The sequence below is a fragment of the Molossus molossus genome, unplaced genomic scaffold, assembly GCF_014108415.1.
Source record: "Molossus molossus isolate mMolMol1 unplaced genomic scaffold, mMolMol1.p scaffold_m16_p_11, whole genome shotgun sequence".
Classification (NCBI taxonomy): Eukaryota; Metazoa; Chordata; class Mammalia; order Chiroptera; family Molossidae; genus Molossus; species Molossus molossus.
In genome coordinates, this window is record NW_023425346.1 from 100465606 (window position 1) to 100487305 (window position 21700).

Genomic DNA, 21700 nt, shown 5'->3' on the forward strand with positions numbered 1-21700 from the left:
ACTCTCTACTTGTATAAGCAAAAGGAATGAAGTAAAAAGGATAAATACAGGATGGGCAAAAGTGGGTTTACAGTTGAGAGTGTGTGAAATAATTCTTGTATTATTTATTTGTTAATTATTATATTTAGTAGTATTATTATTAACCTACTTTTGCCCACCCTCATAATTACTAGCATAGTACATGTTACCTGCTGGTGTAAAGTCTAAGACCTCCTTATATATTTATACCTCATTTAATCCTGTAGTAACCCTATTTTCATCCCCATATTTTCAAGTGAGTAAACAGAGAAACAGAAGCTAAATAATTGAAGTTATAACCCTAGGAAGGAGCCCAAGATTTAAAACCCAGTCCCAGAGTGTACACTTGTAACCCACCGTACTCTGTTGCCTCCAGCGCATGGTACTAGAATATAGAATCATCCTGGAACATAGGAAATTTCTGTTACAGAAACAGATGAGGTCAAGTCTTCTGGTCAGGATGTATGATATCCTGGGACACAGAGAACTTTCATGTTACTGAGTTACTGTCGTTGGTCTTTGAGAAGTTGGGAAGAGAGGGAGCTGTGCAGTAAGATTAGAAAAGATAATGTACTGTTTTTCCAAAAAAAAGGAAAGGGTGGAATATATAAACCATAGAGATTGGACTTGGTGTTGATTACTGGACAAATTCCAGAAGGCGGTGTTTAGCAAAGTGTTGATTTCTGAAAGCCATCGTCCATTACTAACTATTTCCTTTCCTAGTAGGATTCTGTTAAATGTCTTGGATAAGGATGTAGGCCGGATATGGATAACTGCAAGGATTCGTAGTTTCATTCATATTTGAGAATATCTGAAAAATGTTAAATTGTATCATTTAAGTTAAATATTATCCAGGACATAAAAGTCATTTTGATATTTTTGCAAAGTAATTCTACTTATATTTTTGCAAAGTAATTCTACTTACATTCATTGTATTAGAATATGGCTATAGAAGAGACTTTTCTTAAGCTATATATGGTAGTCTCAGACCCTGCCCACATCCCTGTGCTTTGCCTTTTCAAGGAGGCAAGAGGGAGTGAGAACTGGTAACATCTTCCTGTATGTGCACACAGAGTAAGTACTTCCTAGTTCTGTACTGTTAAAAATCATTCATTCCTGTTCTTTATGATAGGTTGTGACCCATCTGTTTACTCAACAGCTAGTCTTGCTCTTGTTCCTGAGGACCACATAGTGAGTGAGTAGAAGCTAAGTTGACAGGAAGAGGGTTAAACAATAGGAGAGTGCATTCCTTCCTCAGAAGCTAAAAACTTATGGGGAGGGGTGAGGATGGAGACTGTTAGCTTTTTCTTTTTTATCTTATGAAAGTCCTCTCACTTTTTAATATTTATGAATTTATTTGAGCCAAACTGACGACAGGCTGGGGAGCAAGATCTCAAATGCTCCTCCAAAGTGTCCCCATTTATTAAATGTAAAAGGACGATAGAGGGATGAGTGTGCTTAGCATAGGATATTATGTACAAGTGCCTCATGGGTGTTTGGAAAGGGCAAAACTGTCTTTTACAGAGACTTTCGTTGTTGCGAGGAGGAAGGAATAAGAAGTAGGGAGGAGAAACAAGACCTAGGAGTACCTCTAGAACAGCAGTTCTCAACCAGTGGGTCACGACCCCTTTGGGGGTCGAACGACCCTTTCACAGGGGTCGCCTAAGACATAACAGTAGCAAAATTACAGTTATGAAGTAGCAGCGAAAATACTTTTATGGTTGGGGGTCATCACAACATGAGGAACTGTATTAAAGGGTTGCGACATTAGGAAGGTTGAGAACCACTGATCTAGAAGGAAGTGACCAGAAAAGACACTGGGTCTAAAATTTGTTTTCCACGGACAACTTTCAGTGATGCAGGTCCTGGCCGGGTATCTCAGTTGGCTAAAGCATCATCCTGATATTCCAAGGTTGCAGGTTCAATCCCTGGTCGGGACACATACAAGAATCAACCAATAAACGCATAAATAAGTGAAACAGCACATCTCAGTATCTCTCTCTCTCTCTCTCTCTCTCTCTCTCTTTCTTTATCTCCCCTACCCTTCCTTTAAGAATCAGTTTTTAACAATAAAAAAGAAAGATCCAGCCCTGGCCGGTTTGGTTCAGCGGTTAGAGCGTAGGCCTGCAGTCCAGCCCGGGTTCAGTTTCCGCTAAGGGCATGTACCTCTGTTGCAGTTTGTCCCTGATCCTGGTTGGGTCATGCGGGTGGCAACCTCGCTGTGTCCCTTTCATGTCGATGTTTTCCTCTCTCTCCCTCCCTCCCACTCTATCTGAACAAAAACAAACAAACAAACAAAAATGTCCTCGGATGAGGATAAAAAAAATAAGAAAGATCTAATGATGCAAGTGGAGAACTGGTTGCTTTTCAAAATTGTCTTAAGCAGAGCACTTGAATAGATTGTCAATCATGGAATATACTAAATATATATGAAAGGCCATGGCTTCCCAACCAAAAAAGGAAGGGGTACCCTAGACCTGGATTATAAAGAAATTACTTTTAAATTTTAGGGGGGAAAATCAATAAATTCTCTGATTTATTCTAGATCCTAGAAAAATACTAAAAGATACCAAGTTCATGTTTTAAGCTACCATAAACTCTTAGAAACCTAATAAAATAGAAGAAAGGGAACCTGATAAGACATTGCAAAGGAAGAGAAGTGTTTTAATTTCACTTATGAAAGTAGTCATGAAAATCCTAAGTAAAACACCAGCAAGTTTAATTAAATAGGAACTCCTTTTAGTTAGAGGGCAAATAACAGGCAGCACTTTATATTTACTGCGTCAGGCATTGTTCTAGTACATTATCTCTGTTAATTCTCACAACAACCCTAAGAAAGAGGTGGTTATTACCTTCATTTTATGGATGAAGACATTTAGGCCAAGATAATCTGCCCAAGGTCACAGAGCCTGGTTGTGAGCCCTTATGGTACAGCACCAATGTATATGAAGACTCATGCTGCTGCACTCCAGTATGTGCCAAGATAACGATGTGAATTCAGCAGTTCTCCCAGTTCAGAGCTCTGTAAAACTTGTAGGAGGTAAAAGAATATCTGCCTTAAACCAACAGCAAATAATCTACCAGTGGGAAAACTGACAGATTCCCTTGGAATCCGAAAATGAAATAAGCATGCCCAATAACACTTCTGATATTTGGTATTATCCTGGCCAATGCAAGAATAAAAGGTATAACAATTAGTGGAAAAAAAGGTGGAAAATAGCAATATTTGCCGATACCACAGTCTTAAAACTAGGAAAACCAACAATCAATTGAAAAACTAAAAATAAGAGTTCAGAAAGATAGCTGTATACCACATAAAGATATTTAAAAATTGGCAGCATTTTTTTCTTGCTAGAAACATCCGATTATAAAAATATTGGGGGGGAAATATCATTAAAGCAACAAAATGTGAAATGCCTAAGGTGGGGGCATCTATGTGAAATGTTTAGGATCTCTATGAAGAAAATTATAAACATAATTGAGTGAAGAAAGACTTAGGAATGGAAAGTTACCATGTTCTTGAATATGAAGACTGAATGAAGCTAGGCAAGAAAATTTCCCAAGTTAAATTATTGACCAGAGAGCACAGTTAGATTTTTAAAAAGTCAACTTAGGGAGCTCAGTAAATGTTACCATACACAAGTGAGATCACACATTGGTGGGGAAGGAGGAAGGATTTGTTTTTTAATTGAGGTAACGTTGGTTTATAACATTATATGTTTCAGATGTGCATTATTATGTATACTACATTGTGCTCGCCACCAAAAGTCAGGTTTCCATCTGTCATCATACATTGACCACCTTTACCCATTTTATCCTCTCTTCACCCCCCCTTCCCTCTGTTGTGTGCCTCTGAGTTTGTATTGTTGTATGTTTGTTTTTTAATTCCACATATAAGTGAAATTATATGGTGGTTGTTTTTTTCTGTCTGACTAATTTTACTTAGCAGATACTCTTAAGGTCTATCCATGCTGTTGCAAATGGCAGGATTTCATCTTTTCTATGACTGTTACATAATATACCACATAATCTTTATTCACCTGCCAGTGGACAGTTAGGTTGTTTTCATATCTTTGTTGTTATAATTATAAATAATGCTGTAATGAACAGGTGTGCAGTTATCTTTTTGAATGAGTGTTTTTGTATTCTTTGGATAAATATGTAGAAGTAGAATAGCTGGGTCATAATTTTTTGAGGAATCTCTGTACTGTTTTCCATAGTGGCTGCACTAATTTACTTTCCCATCAACAGTGTATAAGGGTTTCCTTTTCTCTGCGTCTTCTCCAGGACTTGTTTTTCTTTTTGATGATAGCCATTCTCATTGTGGTTTTGATGTTTGTTTATTTCCCTGATAATTAGTGATGTTAGGCATCTTTTCATGTGCCTCTTCACCATCTAAATGCCTTCTTTGGAAAGAGGAAGGATTGTTTAGCCAAAAAACTATAGACAATTGGTTATTCTTTGGGAAAATCAATTTTGATAATTAAGCTACCCTTTATGAAAAGAAATCTGGTGCGAGAATGAGTTTTAAAAAATATAAGGTAGAAAGAAGAACATGTATATGAATATTTCTCAGATCTGTGGATGAGGAAGCAAATGACTGAAAGAAAAAACCTAAGATAAATATGTGAAAAAATTTTACATAATGATAGACAAAGAGTTAATATTTACTTCAGAATGGTAACAGCTCACAGAAACTGATAACCGCTTTTTTTATATTTTAAATGCCACCCTGGGCATTTTATTCATGTTAAAATTTTAACAGTATTCCTATCATTTTATAAATAACTGAGACACAGAGGTAAATGTTTTACCCAAAGGTTTTGGCACACAACTAATAAACAGCAGAACTGGGATTCAGACTTGGGTCTGATGGGAGCTTTTGCTCTTAACCCATAACGCATGCTGTTTTCAAACAAATTGAAGGTTAAAATAAAACATTGGATAAGTGAGCGGTCAATTCAGATAGTGTCCAAATAAAATAAATGCAAATAAACAATGCACAGAGGCTGTTAAGTAGAGATTTCTTTTAAAGTGCTAATGCTTGTGCTAGTAGGTATGCATTAAGACTTGAGATAAGGCAGTTTCATGTACTGTCCATTGGGCCTTTCTGGGAACTTGTTTGGTCCAATATATATACAGTGTTTAGATGTTCAATTCACGTAAGGCACAGAAAAATAAAATAACTTATATTTTTCGTCCTTACTGTAAGTGATCTCCAGTGCCGTAAAAAAAAATCTAGCACAGCCAGTGTGGCTCAGTGATGGAGCATCGACCCATGCACCAAGTAGTCCCCAGTTCAATTCCCGCTCAGGGCGCATGCCCAGGTTGTGGACACGATCTCCAGTGGAGAGCATGCAGGAGGCGGCCAATCGATGTTCTGTCTTATCGATGTTTCTATCTCTTCCTTTCCCTTCCTCTCTTTCTAAAAGCAATAGAGAAAATAAATTTTAAAAAATCTAGCTGTTTTCTTGATTATGGTGATGGCTACACAACTATGAATACACTAAAAATCATTGAATGGTATGCTTTAAACAGGTGAGTTGAATGGTATGTAAATTATATGTAAATAAAGCTGTTATTTTTAAATAGCTAGCTATATTAGCTTTTGTGAAGAAGAAAAAAATAATTTCTTTTTGAATCATGATTGTTATGAGCAAGTTAGATTTTTTTCCAGTTGGTGCTGCACTGCACGGATGCAGCACACACCTGTTGATGCAGTATATAACCTAAGGAAGGTAGAGTTCTTGCTGAGAAAACCCTCGTGGTTGAAGGAGAGAGTTGATAGCCCTGTGAAGTTGTCTTGTTGCAGGGAGCTCAGAGTTTCAGTGTCAGGTGTATCAGTTAGTCTTAAGACCGTGCTTGGGTTTTAGGAGCCACCCAACACCTCACCTTCATTTAAAACTCAAATGCACTCTCTCTCTGTTGGTTTACCTTTAGTATCCCAGCTTGTGGACAGCATATGAAGATTACCTTTGCTTTCCAGGGGTGGCCATGAAATGTTATTTTTTATAGTTGTCAAATACAAAGATGCATAAACCAGGGTTCAGTGGGGGTTGGGGGAGCTCAAATTGAGATACTAGGCTGTTGGGGAAATTAGATCAGCGTGTTCTGATCTATTCAGCAATGGGAACAGTATAGGATGAATCATGACAATATGTAAGCGTGTGCCTATAGGGGAACTGGCAACTCACTGACCCCCTGGCCTGGAGCAAAGAGTAGTTGGTGAGAGCTTGAGGAGTTACAGTTATTCCCTGACATGGGCATATTCCTTCATAAACCTAGTGAATTGTAGATGTTTGCCGATTTGAAATACCAGATACTGCCCAGAGAGACTAACTTTTCATGATTACTAACAAATATTTATATGCAGATGACACTGGTAGACTCTCTTCTAAGTGGAGAGTGCTTTGCCCTTGGTAGAGCAGGGAAATGAAGTAGTTTACGTGCACAGAAAAGTTGCCTGGTTGTAGGGGAGGCAAGATAGCCACAGTTTAATAGGAGTGACCACATGTCCTGGTTTTCCAGGGGAAGTCTAGGTTTATGCCTGTTGTACCCACATAATTATTCATTGTGTCCCCCTTTATTCCCGATTGCCCTGGTTTGGGTGGTAACTTATGTAACACTAAGCAATTGCAAAATTATTTTTTGATTCCCTTCTCTCATTCTTTGATGTTTAAGGTACAAGGCTGGCTGTCAGATTCTAGGTGTCTCTCCCCGTAATCACTTGATTTGGGGGCACGTAGCACTAGCTAGTCTTTCTTTGGATCCAAAAGGGTTTTTAGTAGATTGCTGTGACTTTTCTCTCTGAGTGAAAGCTATGATGTTCTAACTCAAAAATGTTCTGCCTTGCCTCAAGTCAGACAAGGAGAAATTCTAAATGTAAACACTGTTTTCACCTGGGATACTAAATTCACTCATATATAGCTTCTCAGGGACTATTGAAGAAAGAGAATGGTTGTATCGGAGTGCCATATAACTCTCAGAAAGGACTGTTTAGGGAGATAATAATAGCAGTATTCATACACTTACATATTTATGTAATCTTTAATTCTTTATACTTAATTTTCCATATTTCTTCCAAGTTGTAGAGCAACTGTATCCAAGAGAAAAATCAGAAGTTTCAAAAGATCATCTTGAGAGTTCAGTTTAGGATAGCTAGGAAAGAAAACTGCATTTAGTTTTTATTTGTTTATATAGTCTTGAACTTTATTCTCATTTTGTGAGAATAAACATACATGTCTGTTTTCACATTTTCTTTTCTTTTTTTTTCTTAATGTTTATCCCTTTGTCCTTTAATGACACATTTAACACTTCCAATCCCCCAAAGTAGGTATGCAGAGTACATAGGCGAGTAACAGGTGGTGCTGTGCTCAGTCTTCGCTAGGCCAGGTTGGGCACTCTAAAAGGTCACGAGGACAGATGTCTGGGCCCTACCCTTTTGTAGCTGCCTTTGTGGGACAGAGCACTGGAACCTAGCAGGAGGTAGCCCCTGTGGTACTTGGAACTCGCTTGTTTCTGTCAGCAAGGCAGGGATTTAGTAAAAGTTTACCTCAAGGTGTAGGAAAAGGCAGAGACCCACCTGGGTGTCACCCACAACTGGAACCGGGAACACAAACTTCTTTGTGACTAGCTAGTAGCTACTGCATTTCTCTGCTTGCTTACCTTGTCCTCCCTGTGCCCTCCCTGTGCCGACCAGCTTTCTCCAACTGGTAGAAAAGCTGGCCTGGGTCTCACAAGTATTCTTTCCTGGGGCTTCAGCCCCTCAATACGAGGGAGGCCTGTCTGCTGCTCTAGGTCTCTTTGGTGGGTCCCGCAGAGGTATGGTTCTCATAGGACTGTTGCCCTTCCCATTAGAGCTGTGTTAAGGGTGTGTGTCAGGGTGGGGGCAATTGCCAGGAGGAGGTGGTGCTGGAAGCAGTATACAGCCGGCCCTCGTGTATCGCGGTTCCTCCGTTCCAGACTCCACCCTGATCAATGCATTTCCGCGAAGTAGGGTTCTTTATGCACAGTCGTCCCTGCCACTTCGCGCTTCCACTCCCACAGCCTCACTATCGCGGTTTTTTCAAATACTATACTATATTTGAAAAAAATACACACACACACACACTATTTGAAAAAACCGCGGTACAGTGGAAGCGCAAAGTGGCGAGGGACGACTGTAGAGTGACCCCATGACCTTCCCACCTGTGAGGATTGTTGGGGTTCTCATCCTCCTATCTGATTTGTTTAGGTGTCCATGATATACGTCTGATGGACTTCTTGGTTATTTGTCTGCTCTGAGGCCACATATTTCCTCCTATTCTTATGCTGTCTTTTAGCCCTCACTTCAGCCTTAGAAGCAGGCTCCATCCTAGCTTCTCTGGCCATAGATATCCTCAGGGTCCAGAGGGGTCTGTAAAGGACTGGAGCACAGGATCCCAAAGGAATCCACCCCTAACTAAAAAGCCACTGCACTTAACCTTCACTCAGCAGTCCCAGAAATACAGAAGGAGGGACTGGAATGTTTGCTACCCAGGGGTGGAATCTTGATCTGCTTTGTTAATCTGCTTTCGGTATTTGTTGATTGGGTAACATTTTGCTTTATCTCATCATTCTCAGTTTGTTTACATTGTGGCCTTTGCATGCCGCCTCCTCCCACCAGTGTCCTCACCCCCAGTCATATTCTTGTTTCCCTAATTTCCTAGAAGAAACTGGAGTAGCCTATAGGAAAGAGGTTTGAAAGTACAGCCCAGCTATTAATTTATGAGTGGTATTTTTTAACCATAGTTCAAGAGTATATTTTTTATAACTGGTTTAAAAATATTTTTCTGGCCCTGGCCAGTTTGGCTCAGCAGTCATCGGCCTGCAGACCAAAGGGTCTCAGGTTCTATTCCCGGTCAAAGGTACATACCTAGGTTGCAGGTTTTGCCCCGAGCCCCAGTCAGGGTTGTGCGAGAGGCAGCCTATCGATGTGTCTCTCTCACATCAGTGTTTCTCTCTCTCACCCCTTCCCTCCCTTCTACTCTATCTAAAAATCAATGGAAAAAGATCCTCAGGTGAGGATTAACAAAAAAAGAGAAAAATAAAATAAAATAAATAAAAATATTTTTCTGTCAAGGCAGCCATTTATACCTTAATGTCTGTAATGCCTCACACATAACAGGGTCTTGAAAAATATGTTGAATAAACTTGGAAGTATTTTAATTTATCCTTACCAGAAAGGAGGATGAAAGGGACTAGACAGGCATTTCACACTGGAGTAGGAGCTCTTGGGAGACAGAGGAGCTGTGATGACCATCTCTCACTGCAAAAGAGGCCCGGGCCATTGCTCTCTACACATAGAAATTATTTGACTCTGAAGAAAATGATGGAAGTACCTTATTTTACTGTACACCATACATGTTGATTTCCTGATATACTTTGCCTGTTAGACTTAGGATATCTCCTTGGCTGTGTTACCTATTTCTACCTGAGCAAGAAAAGTGACATATTAGTTCTTGCAGTATTTAACACATTTGTCATGGTAGTAAGGTTAAAAGCCATACTGTACTCTCACACTAAAATTAGCAAGTTATTTTTTCATGTTCTTCATCTTCCATTTTAGGGAAATGGAAAAAATTAGGGGTATTCTTCTTCTCTTTTCTTTCCCCTCTGTCCCATCCTCCTTACCCCAAATAATTAGATAAAAAATAAAGGAAAAATAGAAAAAAATAAAATGATTCCTGGAGCAAAACTAATACACAAATAAAATAAATGCATGTCTTTTATACTGAGTAGGTGAGGACCACACATTTGGCTTTGAATTTGACTAGCCAGAACGAAGAAGAAAGCAAGATCAATTCCTAAGACTGTGTTCGTGAAATAAAAAACAAACCAGCCACTTAGGAGAAGCATAATTTTTCCAGGACTTGGGACCCGGCGGATCCTTTGTAATGCAGTCTCTGGTCCTTAGTTTACTTGTCTCTTCAATTCTCTATAGAGTCTGCAAAAGTGAAGTATCTGAGTTCAAGTTTAAGGTATTAGTACAAGACATAAACAATAATACAAGGCTGGAGTGCAATTTAATCATTACTTTTTCGATGCTCTATACTTATTCATACCATTGAACTTCTTATTATAACTGGTACCAGAGAAGTCCAGATAACCACTCTGCTTTAGCAATTAGCTGAGCTGGTGGTAGCAGTATAATATTTGCCTTTGAAAATTGAAGAGCTGAACCAGGACTGCATTTTTTTAAAATATGTTTTTATTGTCCGGCTGTTGTGGCTCAGTGGTTGAGCATCAGCCCATGTACCAGGAGGTCGCCGGTTCCATTCCCAGTCAGGACACATGCCCAGGTTGTAGGTCCGTTGTAGGTCCGATTTCCCAGTGGGGGGCATGCAGGAGGTGGCCAATCGATGTTCTCTCTCATTGATGTTTCTCTTTCTCTCTCCCTCTTACTTCCTCACTCTCTAAAAAATCAATAAAGGGAAAAAAATTAAAATATGTTTTTATTAAGTTCAGGGAGAGGGAGAGAGAGATAAAAACATCAATGAGGAGGGAAATATCTATTTACTGCCTCCTTCACACCCCGTACTGGGGATCAAGCCAGCAACCTGGATATGTACCCTCACTGGGAATTGAACTGGTGTCCTCTCAGTACACAGGATGATTGATGCTCATCCAGCTCACCCATACCACCCAGGGCATCATGCAGACATTTAATGGATAGTGTATTATATCATAAAGTATAGTTTTTTAAAATTTATTAAATTTCTGACATAGAAGCCCAAATGTGAAAAACTGATGGAAGTGAGGTGTTTGGGCTGGAGAGGAGATGGACCCTCACCTGCTCCAGACCTTATAGCAAGTTTTAAAAGCCACTGTCCAATTCATGGCTAATGTCATTTTAGTCTGGAAAAATTTCAAAGCCTGAATCACCAGTCTCCCACTTTTAAGTAACAAGCTCAATCTATGCACTCCACTATGCTCAAGAACACCTATAGAAAACCTAATTTTAATTAACGTTAACTTCCTGTTTGAACTAGTAAGATTTTAACAGGTTGGTAACATGGTTAACAATAACCTCAACATTTGGGAGATCAGGTTAAAAACCAAGAAGGTAGATTTTTGAGACCTGCACAGAAATGATGTCTATGTATACGCATTTTTGCAGAATACAGAACACTTCCACAAATATTTTGTTTAGTCATCACATTCACTTGAGGTAGTAGCATTCTGCTGAAATAGTAAAGGAAAAATGAAATGTCATGTTCAAAATTTTTATAGGAGGAAATAAGTTTTTAGTGTAAGTAAATGTATCCATTGTAGCTCTTCTGAATGCTTTGGGGCCTCTACCTAAAATTTAACTTTGTATACTCCCTTGGATATAAGATGTGTTTGTTGTGCATTTTAGATACAGCTTTCAGATTTAAAAGCAAATTTTCCCTTGTTGTGATGTCAGCACTCACCTGGAAAGCACCCTCCATAAAGTGTGGAATGTTCTTCCAGCAATAAATGAAGGCATGTGGTTACTCTGTAAACAGAACTGGGTTTATGGTAGTTTTTCACCACCTTCTGCCTTCCTTCTTGCTCAATACTTTATTACCCCACTAAAGTTTGGTGAAATTACAAAATAATTTTTGTTTCCTTATGATTGTTTAGATTGTTGCATACAGCTCTCTAGTCAATTATAATACATTTTCTGACTCTTATCCAAATGTATTCTGTATACAAAACACAGTTCAAGAAGCATCTCTTGCCCTGGCTGGTTTGGCTCAGCGGTTGGAGTGTCGGCCTACGGTGCAGAGAGACCCGGGTTCGGTTCCCGCTAAGGGCATGTACCTCGGTTGCAGTTTGTCCCCGGCCCTGGTTGGTCGTGCGGGTGGCAGCCACTCGATGTGTCCCTTCACATCGATGTTTCTCTCTCTCTCTCTTCCTCTCTCTCCCTCCCACTCTGTCTGAACAAAAAAATGGAAAAATGTCCTCGGGTGAGGATAAAAAAGAAAAAGAAAAAAAAGAAGTATCTCTTCTGTTGAAGTCTGAGGCCTTCAGTATAGGATGCCCAATCTATCCTCCGAATTTGCTACCCAGATCACTTTTTTTGGGTTCTCTTTCACAGTCTGGTGGCATGCATTAGTCTTCTGTAGATTTCAGTCTTCCTGTGTGTGTGCGCCTTGTCTCACGTCACAGCTGTATTCAAAGTCCTGGAACAACTCCTAGTGAATGTGCACCACACGATGAAACACAACCACATCTTTTGGTCCGCAAGCTAAGTTTTGGCTATAGAATTGGGAACTTTTTTCCTCCAAAAGTGCAAGCTAGAACTTTGATATTTGATCATGTCATTCATCTGACAAATGAGTTTCAGTTACTTCTTCCAAAATGAAATCTTTTATTTATTTATTTGCTTTTTTTTTTTTTTTGCATTTTTAATTGCATTTATTGGGGTGCAACTGGTTAATAAAATTATATAGGTTTTAGGTGTATAATTCTATAATGCATCATCTGTATATTGTGTGTTCACCACTCCAAGTCTCCTTCCATCACTTGTTAAAATGGTTTTTAACCTGCTGTTTAAATTCTTTACCTCTGAGTAGTAAGCCAACTATGTTTATTCTTAACTTAAATACCTCTTTCAAGGAACAACTCTCTGAAGAGCCACAGATCTTCATTTTAGAACACCTACTGTGTGCCAGAAACTGAACTGCAATGATGAACAAGATAAACAGGTCACTGTCCTCATGGAACTTAGTTGATATAAATATATTATTTCAGGTGTGAACAGTCCAGTACAAAGTGGATAGGATTATCACCTCATTCACCAAAATGAAATCTTTTATAGCCTCATTATTTCATTAGAATTTTTCTCAACCCAGAATCAGGATTCCGTATGCCAGTTAGTGTGTCAGCATGGAGGGGTGGACAGGATACATTGACTGTTTAGAAGTCTCAGAAAAATCCTCCCTGGGTACAATGTTCCACGTGATTCTCTACAGGGCCATGTAATTGTTTATTCTGTGACTCTAAATACTTCTGCTGGAAAAAGTCTATTTACACTAAATAGCACCACAAGGTGGCCTTTGAGCAGTTTAAAAAGAAAACAAACCTTCAAATCTCCAACTATGGTGCTTTAGCTTAGGCTGGTTTGTGGCATGTTGGTGCTTTTGTGGGCGTTTAGCCAGAGCAGAAATAGCAGCTGGGACCTTGAAGGAGAGTTATTTTCCAGGTTTACATCTGATCCTCTAGAAATGAGTTTTAAGATTGTAAATTTAAAAAAGAAAATTGTTTTACAGAATACTCTATGGTTCTTCATCGGCATGACTAAAAGGAAAATATTAAAAATCATTTCACCTTTTCAGGTATAACCTTTTAGAACCACAGCATTTTCTTTTTTAATTTGTCTTATTTGACACATAAAATGTTTTCTAATGGCTTTTTTTTCATATTTGAACTTTGTTTCAAATTTGTCATTTATTTACAGTTAATGTTTGAGCTATGCATTCTTTTTAAGGAGTTATCTTTTTTTTAATGGAAAAAAGTTTAATAAGAGTTAAAATTTACATTACAGTAAATAATTAAATTCAAATAGCCTTCTCTTGAACATCCTTCTTGGATAAAATTGTGGTGTTTTATTTTCTAGTTTTCCTTGTTGATTTTTGGTGCAGGGAGAAAATACATATTGTATGTGTTTACACTCACCCTAGATTGCTAAACTATATTCTCCAGTAATTCTTTCAAAGAGGGTACACAAGAAATAAACTTTCTGAATTCTTGAATATCAAAAAATATCTTCGCTTTACCCTCAAAATCAAATGCCAGTTTGGCTGGATATAGGATTCTAGGTTTAAAGCCTTTTTTTTCTGCCTGCAGAACTGTTATGAGACTGCCCCATTGACTTCTAGCATCCAGAGGAGTTATCTTTTTTAAAGAGCAGAATTGGCTATTTGCTTTTCTTATTTACCAAATGTGGGCGAGGCCATGTTTACTCATGATCATATTGGCTATGTTTACATAACCTTGTGGCAAAGTGAGTAGTAAATGTAACAAAGAAAAATGGATTTATAATTTCATCCATGAAGATTAAAGGCTTCTCACATTTTAAAATAGACATTAACCATTCATATTGTTAAAATACAGTGCTGATTTGTAAAGAAATAGTTTAAATTCATGTTTTGAAACCAGTTCTAAAACTATGATAATGTAACTTTAAAAAATATATTTTTATTGATTTTTTTTTTTCCTTTGAGAGGAAGGGAGAGAGAGAAACATTGATCAGCTGCCTCTTGCATGTCACCTACTGGGGATCAAGCCAGCAACCTGGGTATGTGCTTTGACCAGGAACTGAGCTGGCAACTCTTCTGTGCAAGGGACAGCACCCAACCAACTGAGCCACACCGGCCAGAGTGATAATGTAACTCTTAATTCCTTAGAGTATCTGTGAATGAATCAGTGAAGATTAAATAAAGATGGCAGATCTATATTGATAAAGGGCCTTTACAATACTCACAGAAACTAGTTAACTAGTTATGTATTACAGATGTTTCTAAATACTGCTTTGTAATATGTAACTATAATTTCAAGTCTTAACCACATGCTGAAATCTTTTTGCCTTGTGATAATTTGAGAAGTTCACCATTGTGAATAAGATTGCTGTCATTAATAAAAGAGCTACTCAAATTTATTTTAAATGTTTTCAAATTGCAGGTTCCATCCTATCAGTTGGTTGTGAAGTCAGCCTAGCCCTGACCAGTGTGGCTCAGTTGGTTGGAGTGTCATTCCGTGCACTGTAGGGTCTCAGATTTGATTCCTAGTCAGGTCACATAACCAGGTTGCAGGTTCAGACCCCAGTCAGGGCACATCCAGTAGGCAACCAATCAGTGTTTCTCTCTCACATTGATGTTTCTCTCCTCCTCTCCTTTCCTCTATCTTTAAAATCAATAGAAACATATCATCAGGGGAGGATTAAACAAACAAAAATCAGCCTACTGGGCTCTGACTAGCATTTTTAAAGGGAGGGAAGGGAACAAGGGACTAGGATAGAAGGGCACAGAATAGAGAATTTCAGTGTGATTTTACATAGTAAGGATAAGTGCTGTTTGGTGATACTTTGTGTGTTGGGGGGGGTTATACTTATTTTTTATATATGAATATATGTATCTCATGAGATCAGAAATCTTTAAGCCATCACTGCTAGTGGTGATGCAGTTAGGTGGCTTGGTGTCCTTGTGGTTGTTTATTTATTTATTTTTTATCCTCACTCGAGGACATTTTTCCATTTTTTGTTCAGCTATAGTGGGAGGGAGAGAGAGAAAGAAACATCAACGTGAAGGAGACACATTGAGTGGCTGCCTCCCGCATGAGGCAACCGGGGCTAGGGACAAACTGCAACCGAGGTATGTGCCCTTAGTGGGAACTGAACCCGGGTCCCTCTGGACCGCAGGCCGACACTCTAACCACTGAGCAAAACCAGCCAGCGCCTTTGTGGTTGTTTAAATGACTATACACACAATAGAGATTCATGGTAGGCTTTAACGGAAAGCTTCTGTATTTGTGCATTTAACAGGGAGTAAAGGAAGACCTGTGTGATTTGCTGATCAGATTTGCAGTGGACAGGAATCTGGTAGGGAGCACTAATAATACACTGGACAACAGAGTCAAGATTTAAGAAAAAAATTTAATGGCATACTGTATAGTGAATCTAAACCAGAAGCAAGTAAATAGAAATAATTGTTCAGTCCTGCATGTATGTCCCAAAGTACAATAGTAAATAATAGGTGGAGATGTGGTTCACTAATGGAGTATGTGGAGAAGACGTAAATCAAGTAGTTTAATAGAAAACAGCCATGTAGTGTGACTATCACAACTATTAATGGAATTTAAAACTATATTTATGAAATACAGGGATAGGTAGTCCTGGCTGGTCGGTTCACATATGAAGTATAGGGACCAATTTGAAATAACACTCTTAAAAGGGGATGGTGACAAGCTGGGATGCCTGGGGGATAACTGAGGTGGTCCTGCGATGGAATCAGTTCCCCCAAGGTTCATTTTTTAAGTCTGTAACCAGAGCACAACTGGATAAGTTTTATATGAATTCAGTCGCCAACTATGCTAATTGTACAGATTGAATACGAATGTACAGCTCTTGCTGTCAGGCAGTTCACAGGCTATTGTGGTGCTGGTAATTTATATATTAACACATTTGATTGCACTGTTCAAAATGCTCTAAGTTCTCTCTACAGCACACCTCTCATTTTCTAGTTACTCCAGTACTGGATGTCTCAGTGCTTAGGATATGAGGATATAGGTCTACCGCAAAATAATCCTACCTGATGCTCACTAAAATTGCTGACCAGGATTGATAGTATATTCTGTCATCTTATTTCTAAACCTGGTATTTGCCTCTGGCTTGGTTTGGACTGGGATGAAGTCTCAGAATAGGAATTCTGTCACATACCAGTTAGAATGCATTTCTGAAAGGCATGTCTATAAATTCATTTTTAAAAATATTCTCAAGTCATAGACCTGTAATTTTGAAAAATGTATGAAAAAATTTATTTAACATTATACTTATTTAACATGTATTTAAGTACAGTTGCCACATATGTAGAATATATTCTCCCCCTACCCAATAACTTAATTTTTTGGTGGCTAACTGGAGAAAACTCATGAATTCATGTTATAGCGATTTCTTGATTGACTTTGTTTCACAACTCAGCATTGCTAGTGTGAAAGTTAGATACTTTGTCAAACTGGATAATACAGTGAGTTTTGTTAAATTAGATTCTATTAGACCTTATTTCAGAAAAAGATATACCATTGTTTAATTGTAAAAGTCTGATATCTATAAATATGAATTCCTGCATTCATATTCAACATGCAGTTACAAGCCTGAGAGAAAATTCAAAATTCGTGAAAAAAAGATTACAGATAAAGCTGTAAGAAAATGAAAACCTCATCCATTAAGTGACATAGTTGAAATGCAAGTGGCAAGCTAGGAGAATATATTTGAAAAAAATAAAATAACAGCCAAAGGGGATAATACTCAGAATTATACAATATCCTATATATAAATCTATAACAAAGACTCCAACCCTAGAAGACTAATGAGCAGTGCAGATGTATAGGTAATATTACTGCATGAAGTACTGTGGATAATAGACATGAAATGGATAATAGACATGAAACTGTGTTCATTGTCATCAGTGATCAGCAATTCAATTGAAAAGAATGGAATTGATAAGAGGGATGGGAAGAGCTAGAGTTGAAGAAAGTAGCATTTTTAATCAAACAGACTGGCAAAAATCAAAAGAAAGGATTAATAGGACCTAGTGTTGATTAGCTGTTAAGGAAATGGCTGCCGCATACACTGTTGATGGCAGTGCAAATTGGCATGAGCCTTTGGTACAAGTTAAGAATCTTTATGTTTTGACTCTCAGACTGATATCTTAACCTAAGTCACTCAGAATCTTCTGTGCTCTTTTTTTTTTTTAATCCTCACCCGAGGACATTTTTTCCATATTTTATTCAGATAGAGTAGGAGGGAGAGAGAGAGAGAAGCATCGAAGTGAAAGAGACACATCGAGTGGTTGCCACCTGCACGACCCAACCAGGGCCGGGGACAAACTGCAACCGAGGTACATGCCCTTAGCGGGAACCGAACCCGAGTCTCTCTGGACCGCAGGCTTCTTGGCTCTTTTTATTCTGGTATCTGGTATATAGAACTACACAGACTATTGTGTGGTCTTTTTGTGTCTAGACCAGCCCTTGTTTAGTCATTATTTATGAAAAATTGCTTTCTAAGGTGGGCAGGTCAGGGATCATTGCTTAGGTTTTTTTATAAAGATGAAGAACTGACACATGTTCAGTGACTGTCCTGAGTCAGATAGTGGAGAGAAATACAAGGAGTTTCTTTACCTTCACTAATTTTATATGACTTCTAGAACAACTGGCCTGGTACCTTAAGACAAAGTAAAGCTTGGCATGTCCTGCACAGAAGGGAAGAAACATAAGTAACACATTAGAAATAAGACCCAAAGCCTATGACCTGAGTATTTTTGCTGAAATAGTTACAAAACAGTCTGACCTTTGGAGGAATGCTGCAGTAACCTGCTGCTGACTCAAAAGAGTTTTATTGATCCAATAATTTCACTATGAAGAATTTTTTTTGTTTTTGTTTTTGCTTGTTTTTTAATCCTCACCTAAGGACACGCTTAGATTAAGGGAGGGCGGGAGGAGACAGAAACATTGTTCGGTTGCCTTCCAAACACACCCTGACCGGGGATCAAACTTGCAACCCAGGTATGTGCTCTGACCAGGAATCAAACCACCAACGCTTCAGTGCATAGAATGACGTTCTCTTCCAATTGAGGCACTCCATCAGGTAAAGAAATATTTTTTAAATGTTGTTTAAACTTATAAGAATGAAGTCATACAGCTCTGATACATGATACATTCTTACAAAAATGGAGTTAACAGCTCACATAACATATATATAGGTACATTTAGCTCCAGGATCGTGGAGAATGTTTCACTAACAATAGTTGACCCTCACCCACACCTCTAAATTCTGAAAATGTTAAAAAGATTTGAAGTCTCTGAAAGTACCTCTTGTGTTTTGTTTTGTGTTTGTTTTTTCAGTGTTTTGGGGGCGGGTGGGAATGCAAGCATATACCTAAATGAACTTTGTTTTAGTTTAAGATAGCATTTTCCCAAAGGATGGAAAAGCTCATGGTCACTCAGACCTGTGCATGTGTTTTGGGAGACTTGGTTGGGACTAGGAAATAGTATACAGTATCCTATCCTGGTGCTCTATGCAAATATATTTCTGAGATTTAATAGGAAAGGATCTCAGGTTGTCAATAGTGAGCAATAAAGATCCTTTCAAAAGCATTTAAAGTCCGTCTGGTGTGGCTCAGTGGTTGAGCGTCAACCCATGAACCAAGAGGTTGCCAGTTCGATTCCTGGTCAGGACACATACCCAGGTTGTGGGCCTAATCTCCGGGGGGGGGCATGGAGGAGGCAGCCAATTGATGTTCTCTCTTGTTGATGTTTCTCTCTCTCTCTTCCTCTCACTTCCTCTCTATAATCAAGAAAGGGAAAAATATATTTTTTTAAAGCATTTAAAGCAGAGATATGAGTCAATTTTGTTTTTTAGTGGTAGGGTCATTGAAGGGTACCCTTTTTCATATTTATTTAACTCACAATCTTAGAAATTGCCTTTTGCCTATTTGATCAGAATTTTTAAATCAGTGGTTTTTAAAAGTCACTCAGTAAATATTTATTTGTGGTTACTGTGTTTGATAATTAAACCATACTTTTATATCACATATATTTGTAATACTTGGACAAATACTTACAAAGAGTAGAATTTGAGTCAAGAGACTGCCTTGAGTCCTGATACACACTCAGAATGGGAGTGAAATGGAAAGTCATTGGGGAAGGATTGAGCAGAGAAGTGACGGTGCTTTGTAAGGTGGAGTGCATGACAGATCTTACACTAGTTTATGTACTGCTACTACCACCTAGACTGTGAAAGAGTGTCAGTGTGATTCCTGTGTAGTATCCACTGCTGAACATCGTTGGCCTCAGAAAGTCCAGTCAGTTTGGCTCAGCAATTAGAGAGTCAGCACGTGGACCAAAGAGTCTTAGGTTCGATTCCCAGTCAAGGGCATGTACCTCCAGTCATGCAGGAGGCAACCAATTGATGTGTCTCTTACATCTGTGATTCTCTCTCTCTCTCTCCCTCCCTCCCCCTCCCCCCCCTCTCCCCCTTTCTTCCTCCCCCCTTTCTCCATTCCACTCTATCTAAAAATCAGTGGAAAAAATATCCTTGGATGAGGATTTAAAAAAAAAAGATATATTAATTGCAAAACACACTCCAAAGTCTTAAATGCTCTTGAACACTTAATTTTGGTTTTGACATAGTTGATGAACTATGTATTTGCTAGCTGTGGTAATTAACCAAAGATTCAGTTGCTGCTTAAAGCTCATGGTTTATTTTAATGGAACTATCACTGCATCTTATTTGCAGCTAAGAAGAGCATGTATCCTGCCCTGGCCAGGTGGCTCCTTTGGAGCGTTGTCTCATGCACCAAAAAGGTTGCAGGTCCGATTCCGGTCAGAGCACATACCTAGGTTGTGGGTTTGATCCCTGATTGGAGCACATATAGGAGGCAACTGATCAGTGTTTCTTTCTCTCTCTTCCTCTCTTCCATTCTCTAAAAATAAGTAAAACCTATCCTCTAGTGAGGATTTAAAAAAGAAGAAAAAGAACATGTATCCTATCCATCCAAAAGCCGAATCAAACTTTTATTTATTTTTTTAATCTTTACCTGAGGATATTTTTCTATTTATCTTCAGATAGAGTGGGAGGGAGAGAGAGAAACATCGATATGAGAGGGACATCCCAACTGGTTGCCTCCCACATGACCCCAGCCAGAGCCGGGGAGGAACTGCAACTGAGGTACGTGCCCTTGACCGAAATTGAGCTATGACTTTGGTCCGTGAGCCAACACTCTAACCGCTGAGCCAAACCGGCCAGGGCCCGAATCAAAAATTTTAGATGCAGAAATGAGAGAAAAAAAAGGGAAGGATAAGCTCATGCATTTTATATTGCTGTTCAGTCTGTTTAGATACCTTTTTTAAAAACAAAAAAATCTGTTTTGGTTCTGGAAATAGTGGTCATGAATCAGATTTTAGAAAGAGAAAACTCCACATAAGTGTTCTTTACTACTATTTATTCAGATTTTAACATAGGCATATGTACTTCAAACACATGTCATTTTTATTACCAGGTCGTAAGGTAGCTGTTTTTCCCATTAGAGATAACGAACGTGGGCTTATAAAAGTGTAAGTCAGTTTAGGCATGGGTGAAGTCAGGATTTGAGCACAGGTAATCTTTAAAGCCCACGTAATTAACTACTGTGCTTTATGTAATTGTCCTGCACTAGAATATGAATAGTCTAGTGCACCTAACACAATATCTGGCGTGTTGTAGATACTTAGCATTTATTCAAAATTTCACACTTTTTATGACTGCTTAATTAAGTACCTTAATAATTCTTGTATGCAACAATCTTCCTATTGTATGTGGGGTTTTTGTTTGTTTGCAGTTTTTGCATTTGCCCACCCAAGTTTATGAGTTGGATTTAACATGTTAGTGTTGAGGCCTATGAATTCAACTGCCTAGGAATGTGTTCTCATTCAGCAGCTTTTCATTATTGTCTCTAAACACTTACACCTACTCCACAAACTCCAGAAAGTTGTCTTCTTTAGAGCAGGTACTCTTGATTCCTGAGTTTGGCATACATATGTGAGTGCACAGTTGGTATTTGAATGAATGTCCTGATGACCTTTCAGCATTTAACTACTTTTCAGTATTTGTCTATATAGGTGAATAGAGTTAGAGTTAGGAGTATGTTGCACAAGCCTAAAGCAATCAGATTGCCTATGGGCAGTGCCTAACAGTCTGAACTCTAATGGTGTTAGACTTTGATTTTCCCAGTGGGTTTTCTTAATGTTCTCCAGCACTTTCATGGGGTGGAGCTACTTGTACTTTTAGGAGTATTAATGTAACAGAGCAGTGACTTGAAATTTTTGTACTTTCTAAGATGGAAGTGACCATTTTTAGTATCATCAGGTCTTAACCAGTTCTGGAGAAAGGGCTGTACTCCCAGTGCAAAAGACCACAAATGTAGAGCATAAGTAATAAGAAGGA

At 38.6% G+C, this 21700-nt stretch overlaps 1 protein-coding gene across 7 annotated transcripts in view; it reads left to right on the forward strand.

Moving 5' to 3' along the window:
- The window catches only part of CAB39 (calcium binding protein 39), an 82119-nt gene that overhangs the window by 10994 nt on the left and 49425 nt on the right, over nucleotides 1-21700 (forward strand). Inside the window, exons 1-3 of one of the 7 annotated variants that reach the window (XM_036255030.1) lie at nucleotides 12622-12710; nucleotides 13275-13340; nucleotides 15545-15601. The exons of 1 other annotated variant lie outside the window; for it this stretch is intronic. In XM_036255030.1, coding sequence (XP_036110923.1) covers nucleotides 13299-13340; nucleotides 15545-15601 — 99 coding nt within the window. In that variant the 5' untranslated portion in view covers nucleotides 12622-12710; nucleotides 13275-13298. Of the gene's footprint in view, nucleotides 1-1051; nucleotides 1093-12621; nucleotides 12711-13274; nucleotides 13341-15544; nucleotides 15602-18282; nucleotides 18365-21700 lie in introns of those variants that run through there. 5 more of the 7 variants (XM_036255031.1, XM_036255033.1, XM_036255032.1 and 2 more) reach the window with 5 other exon arrangements.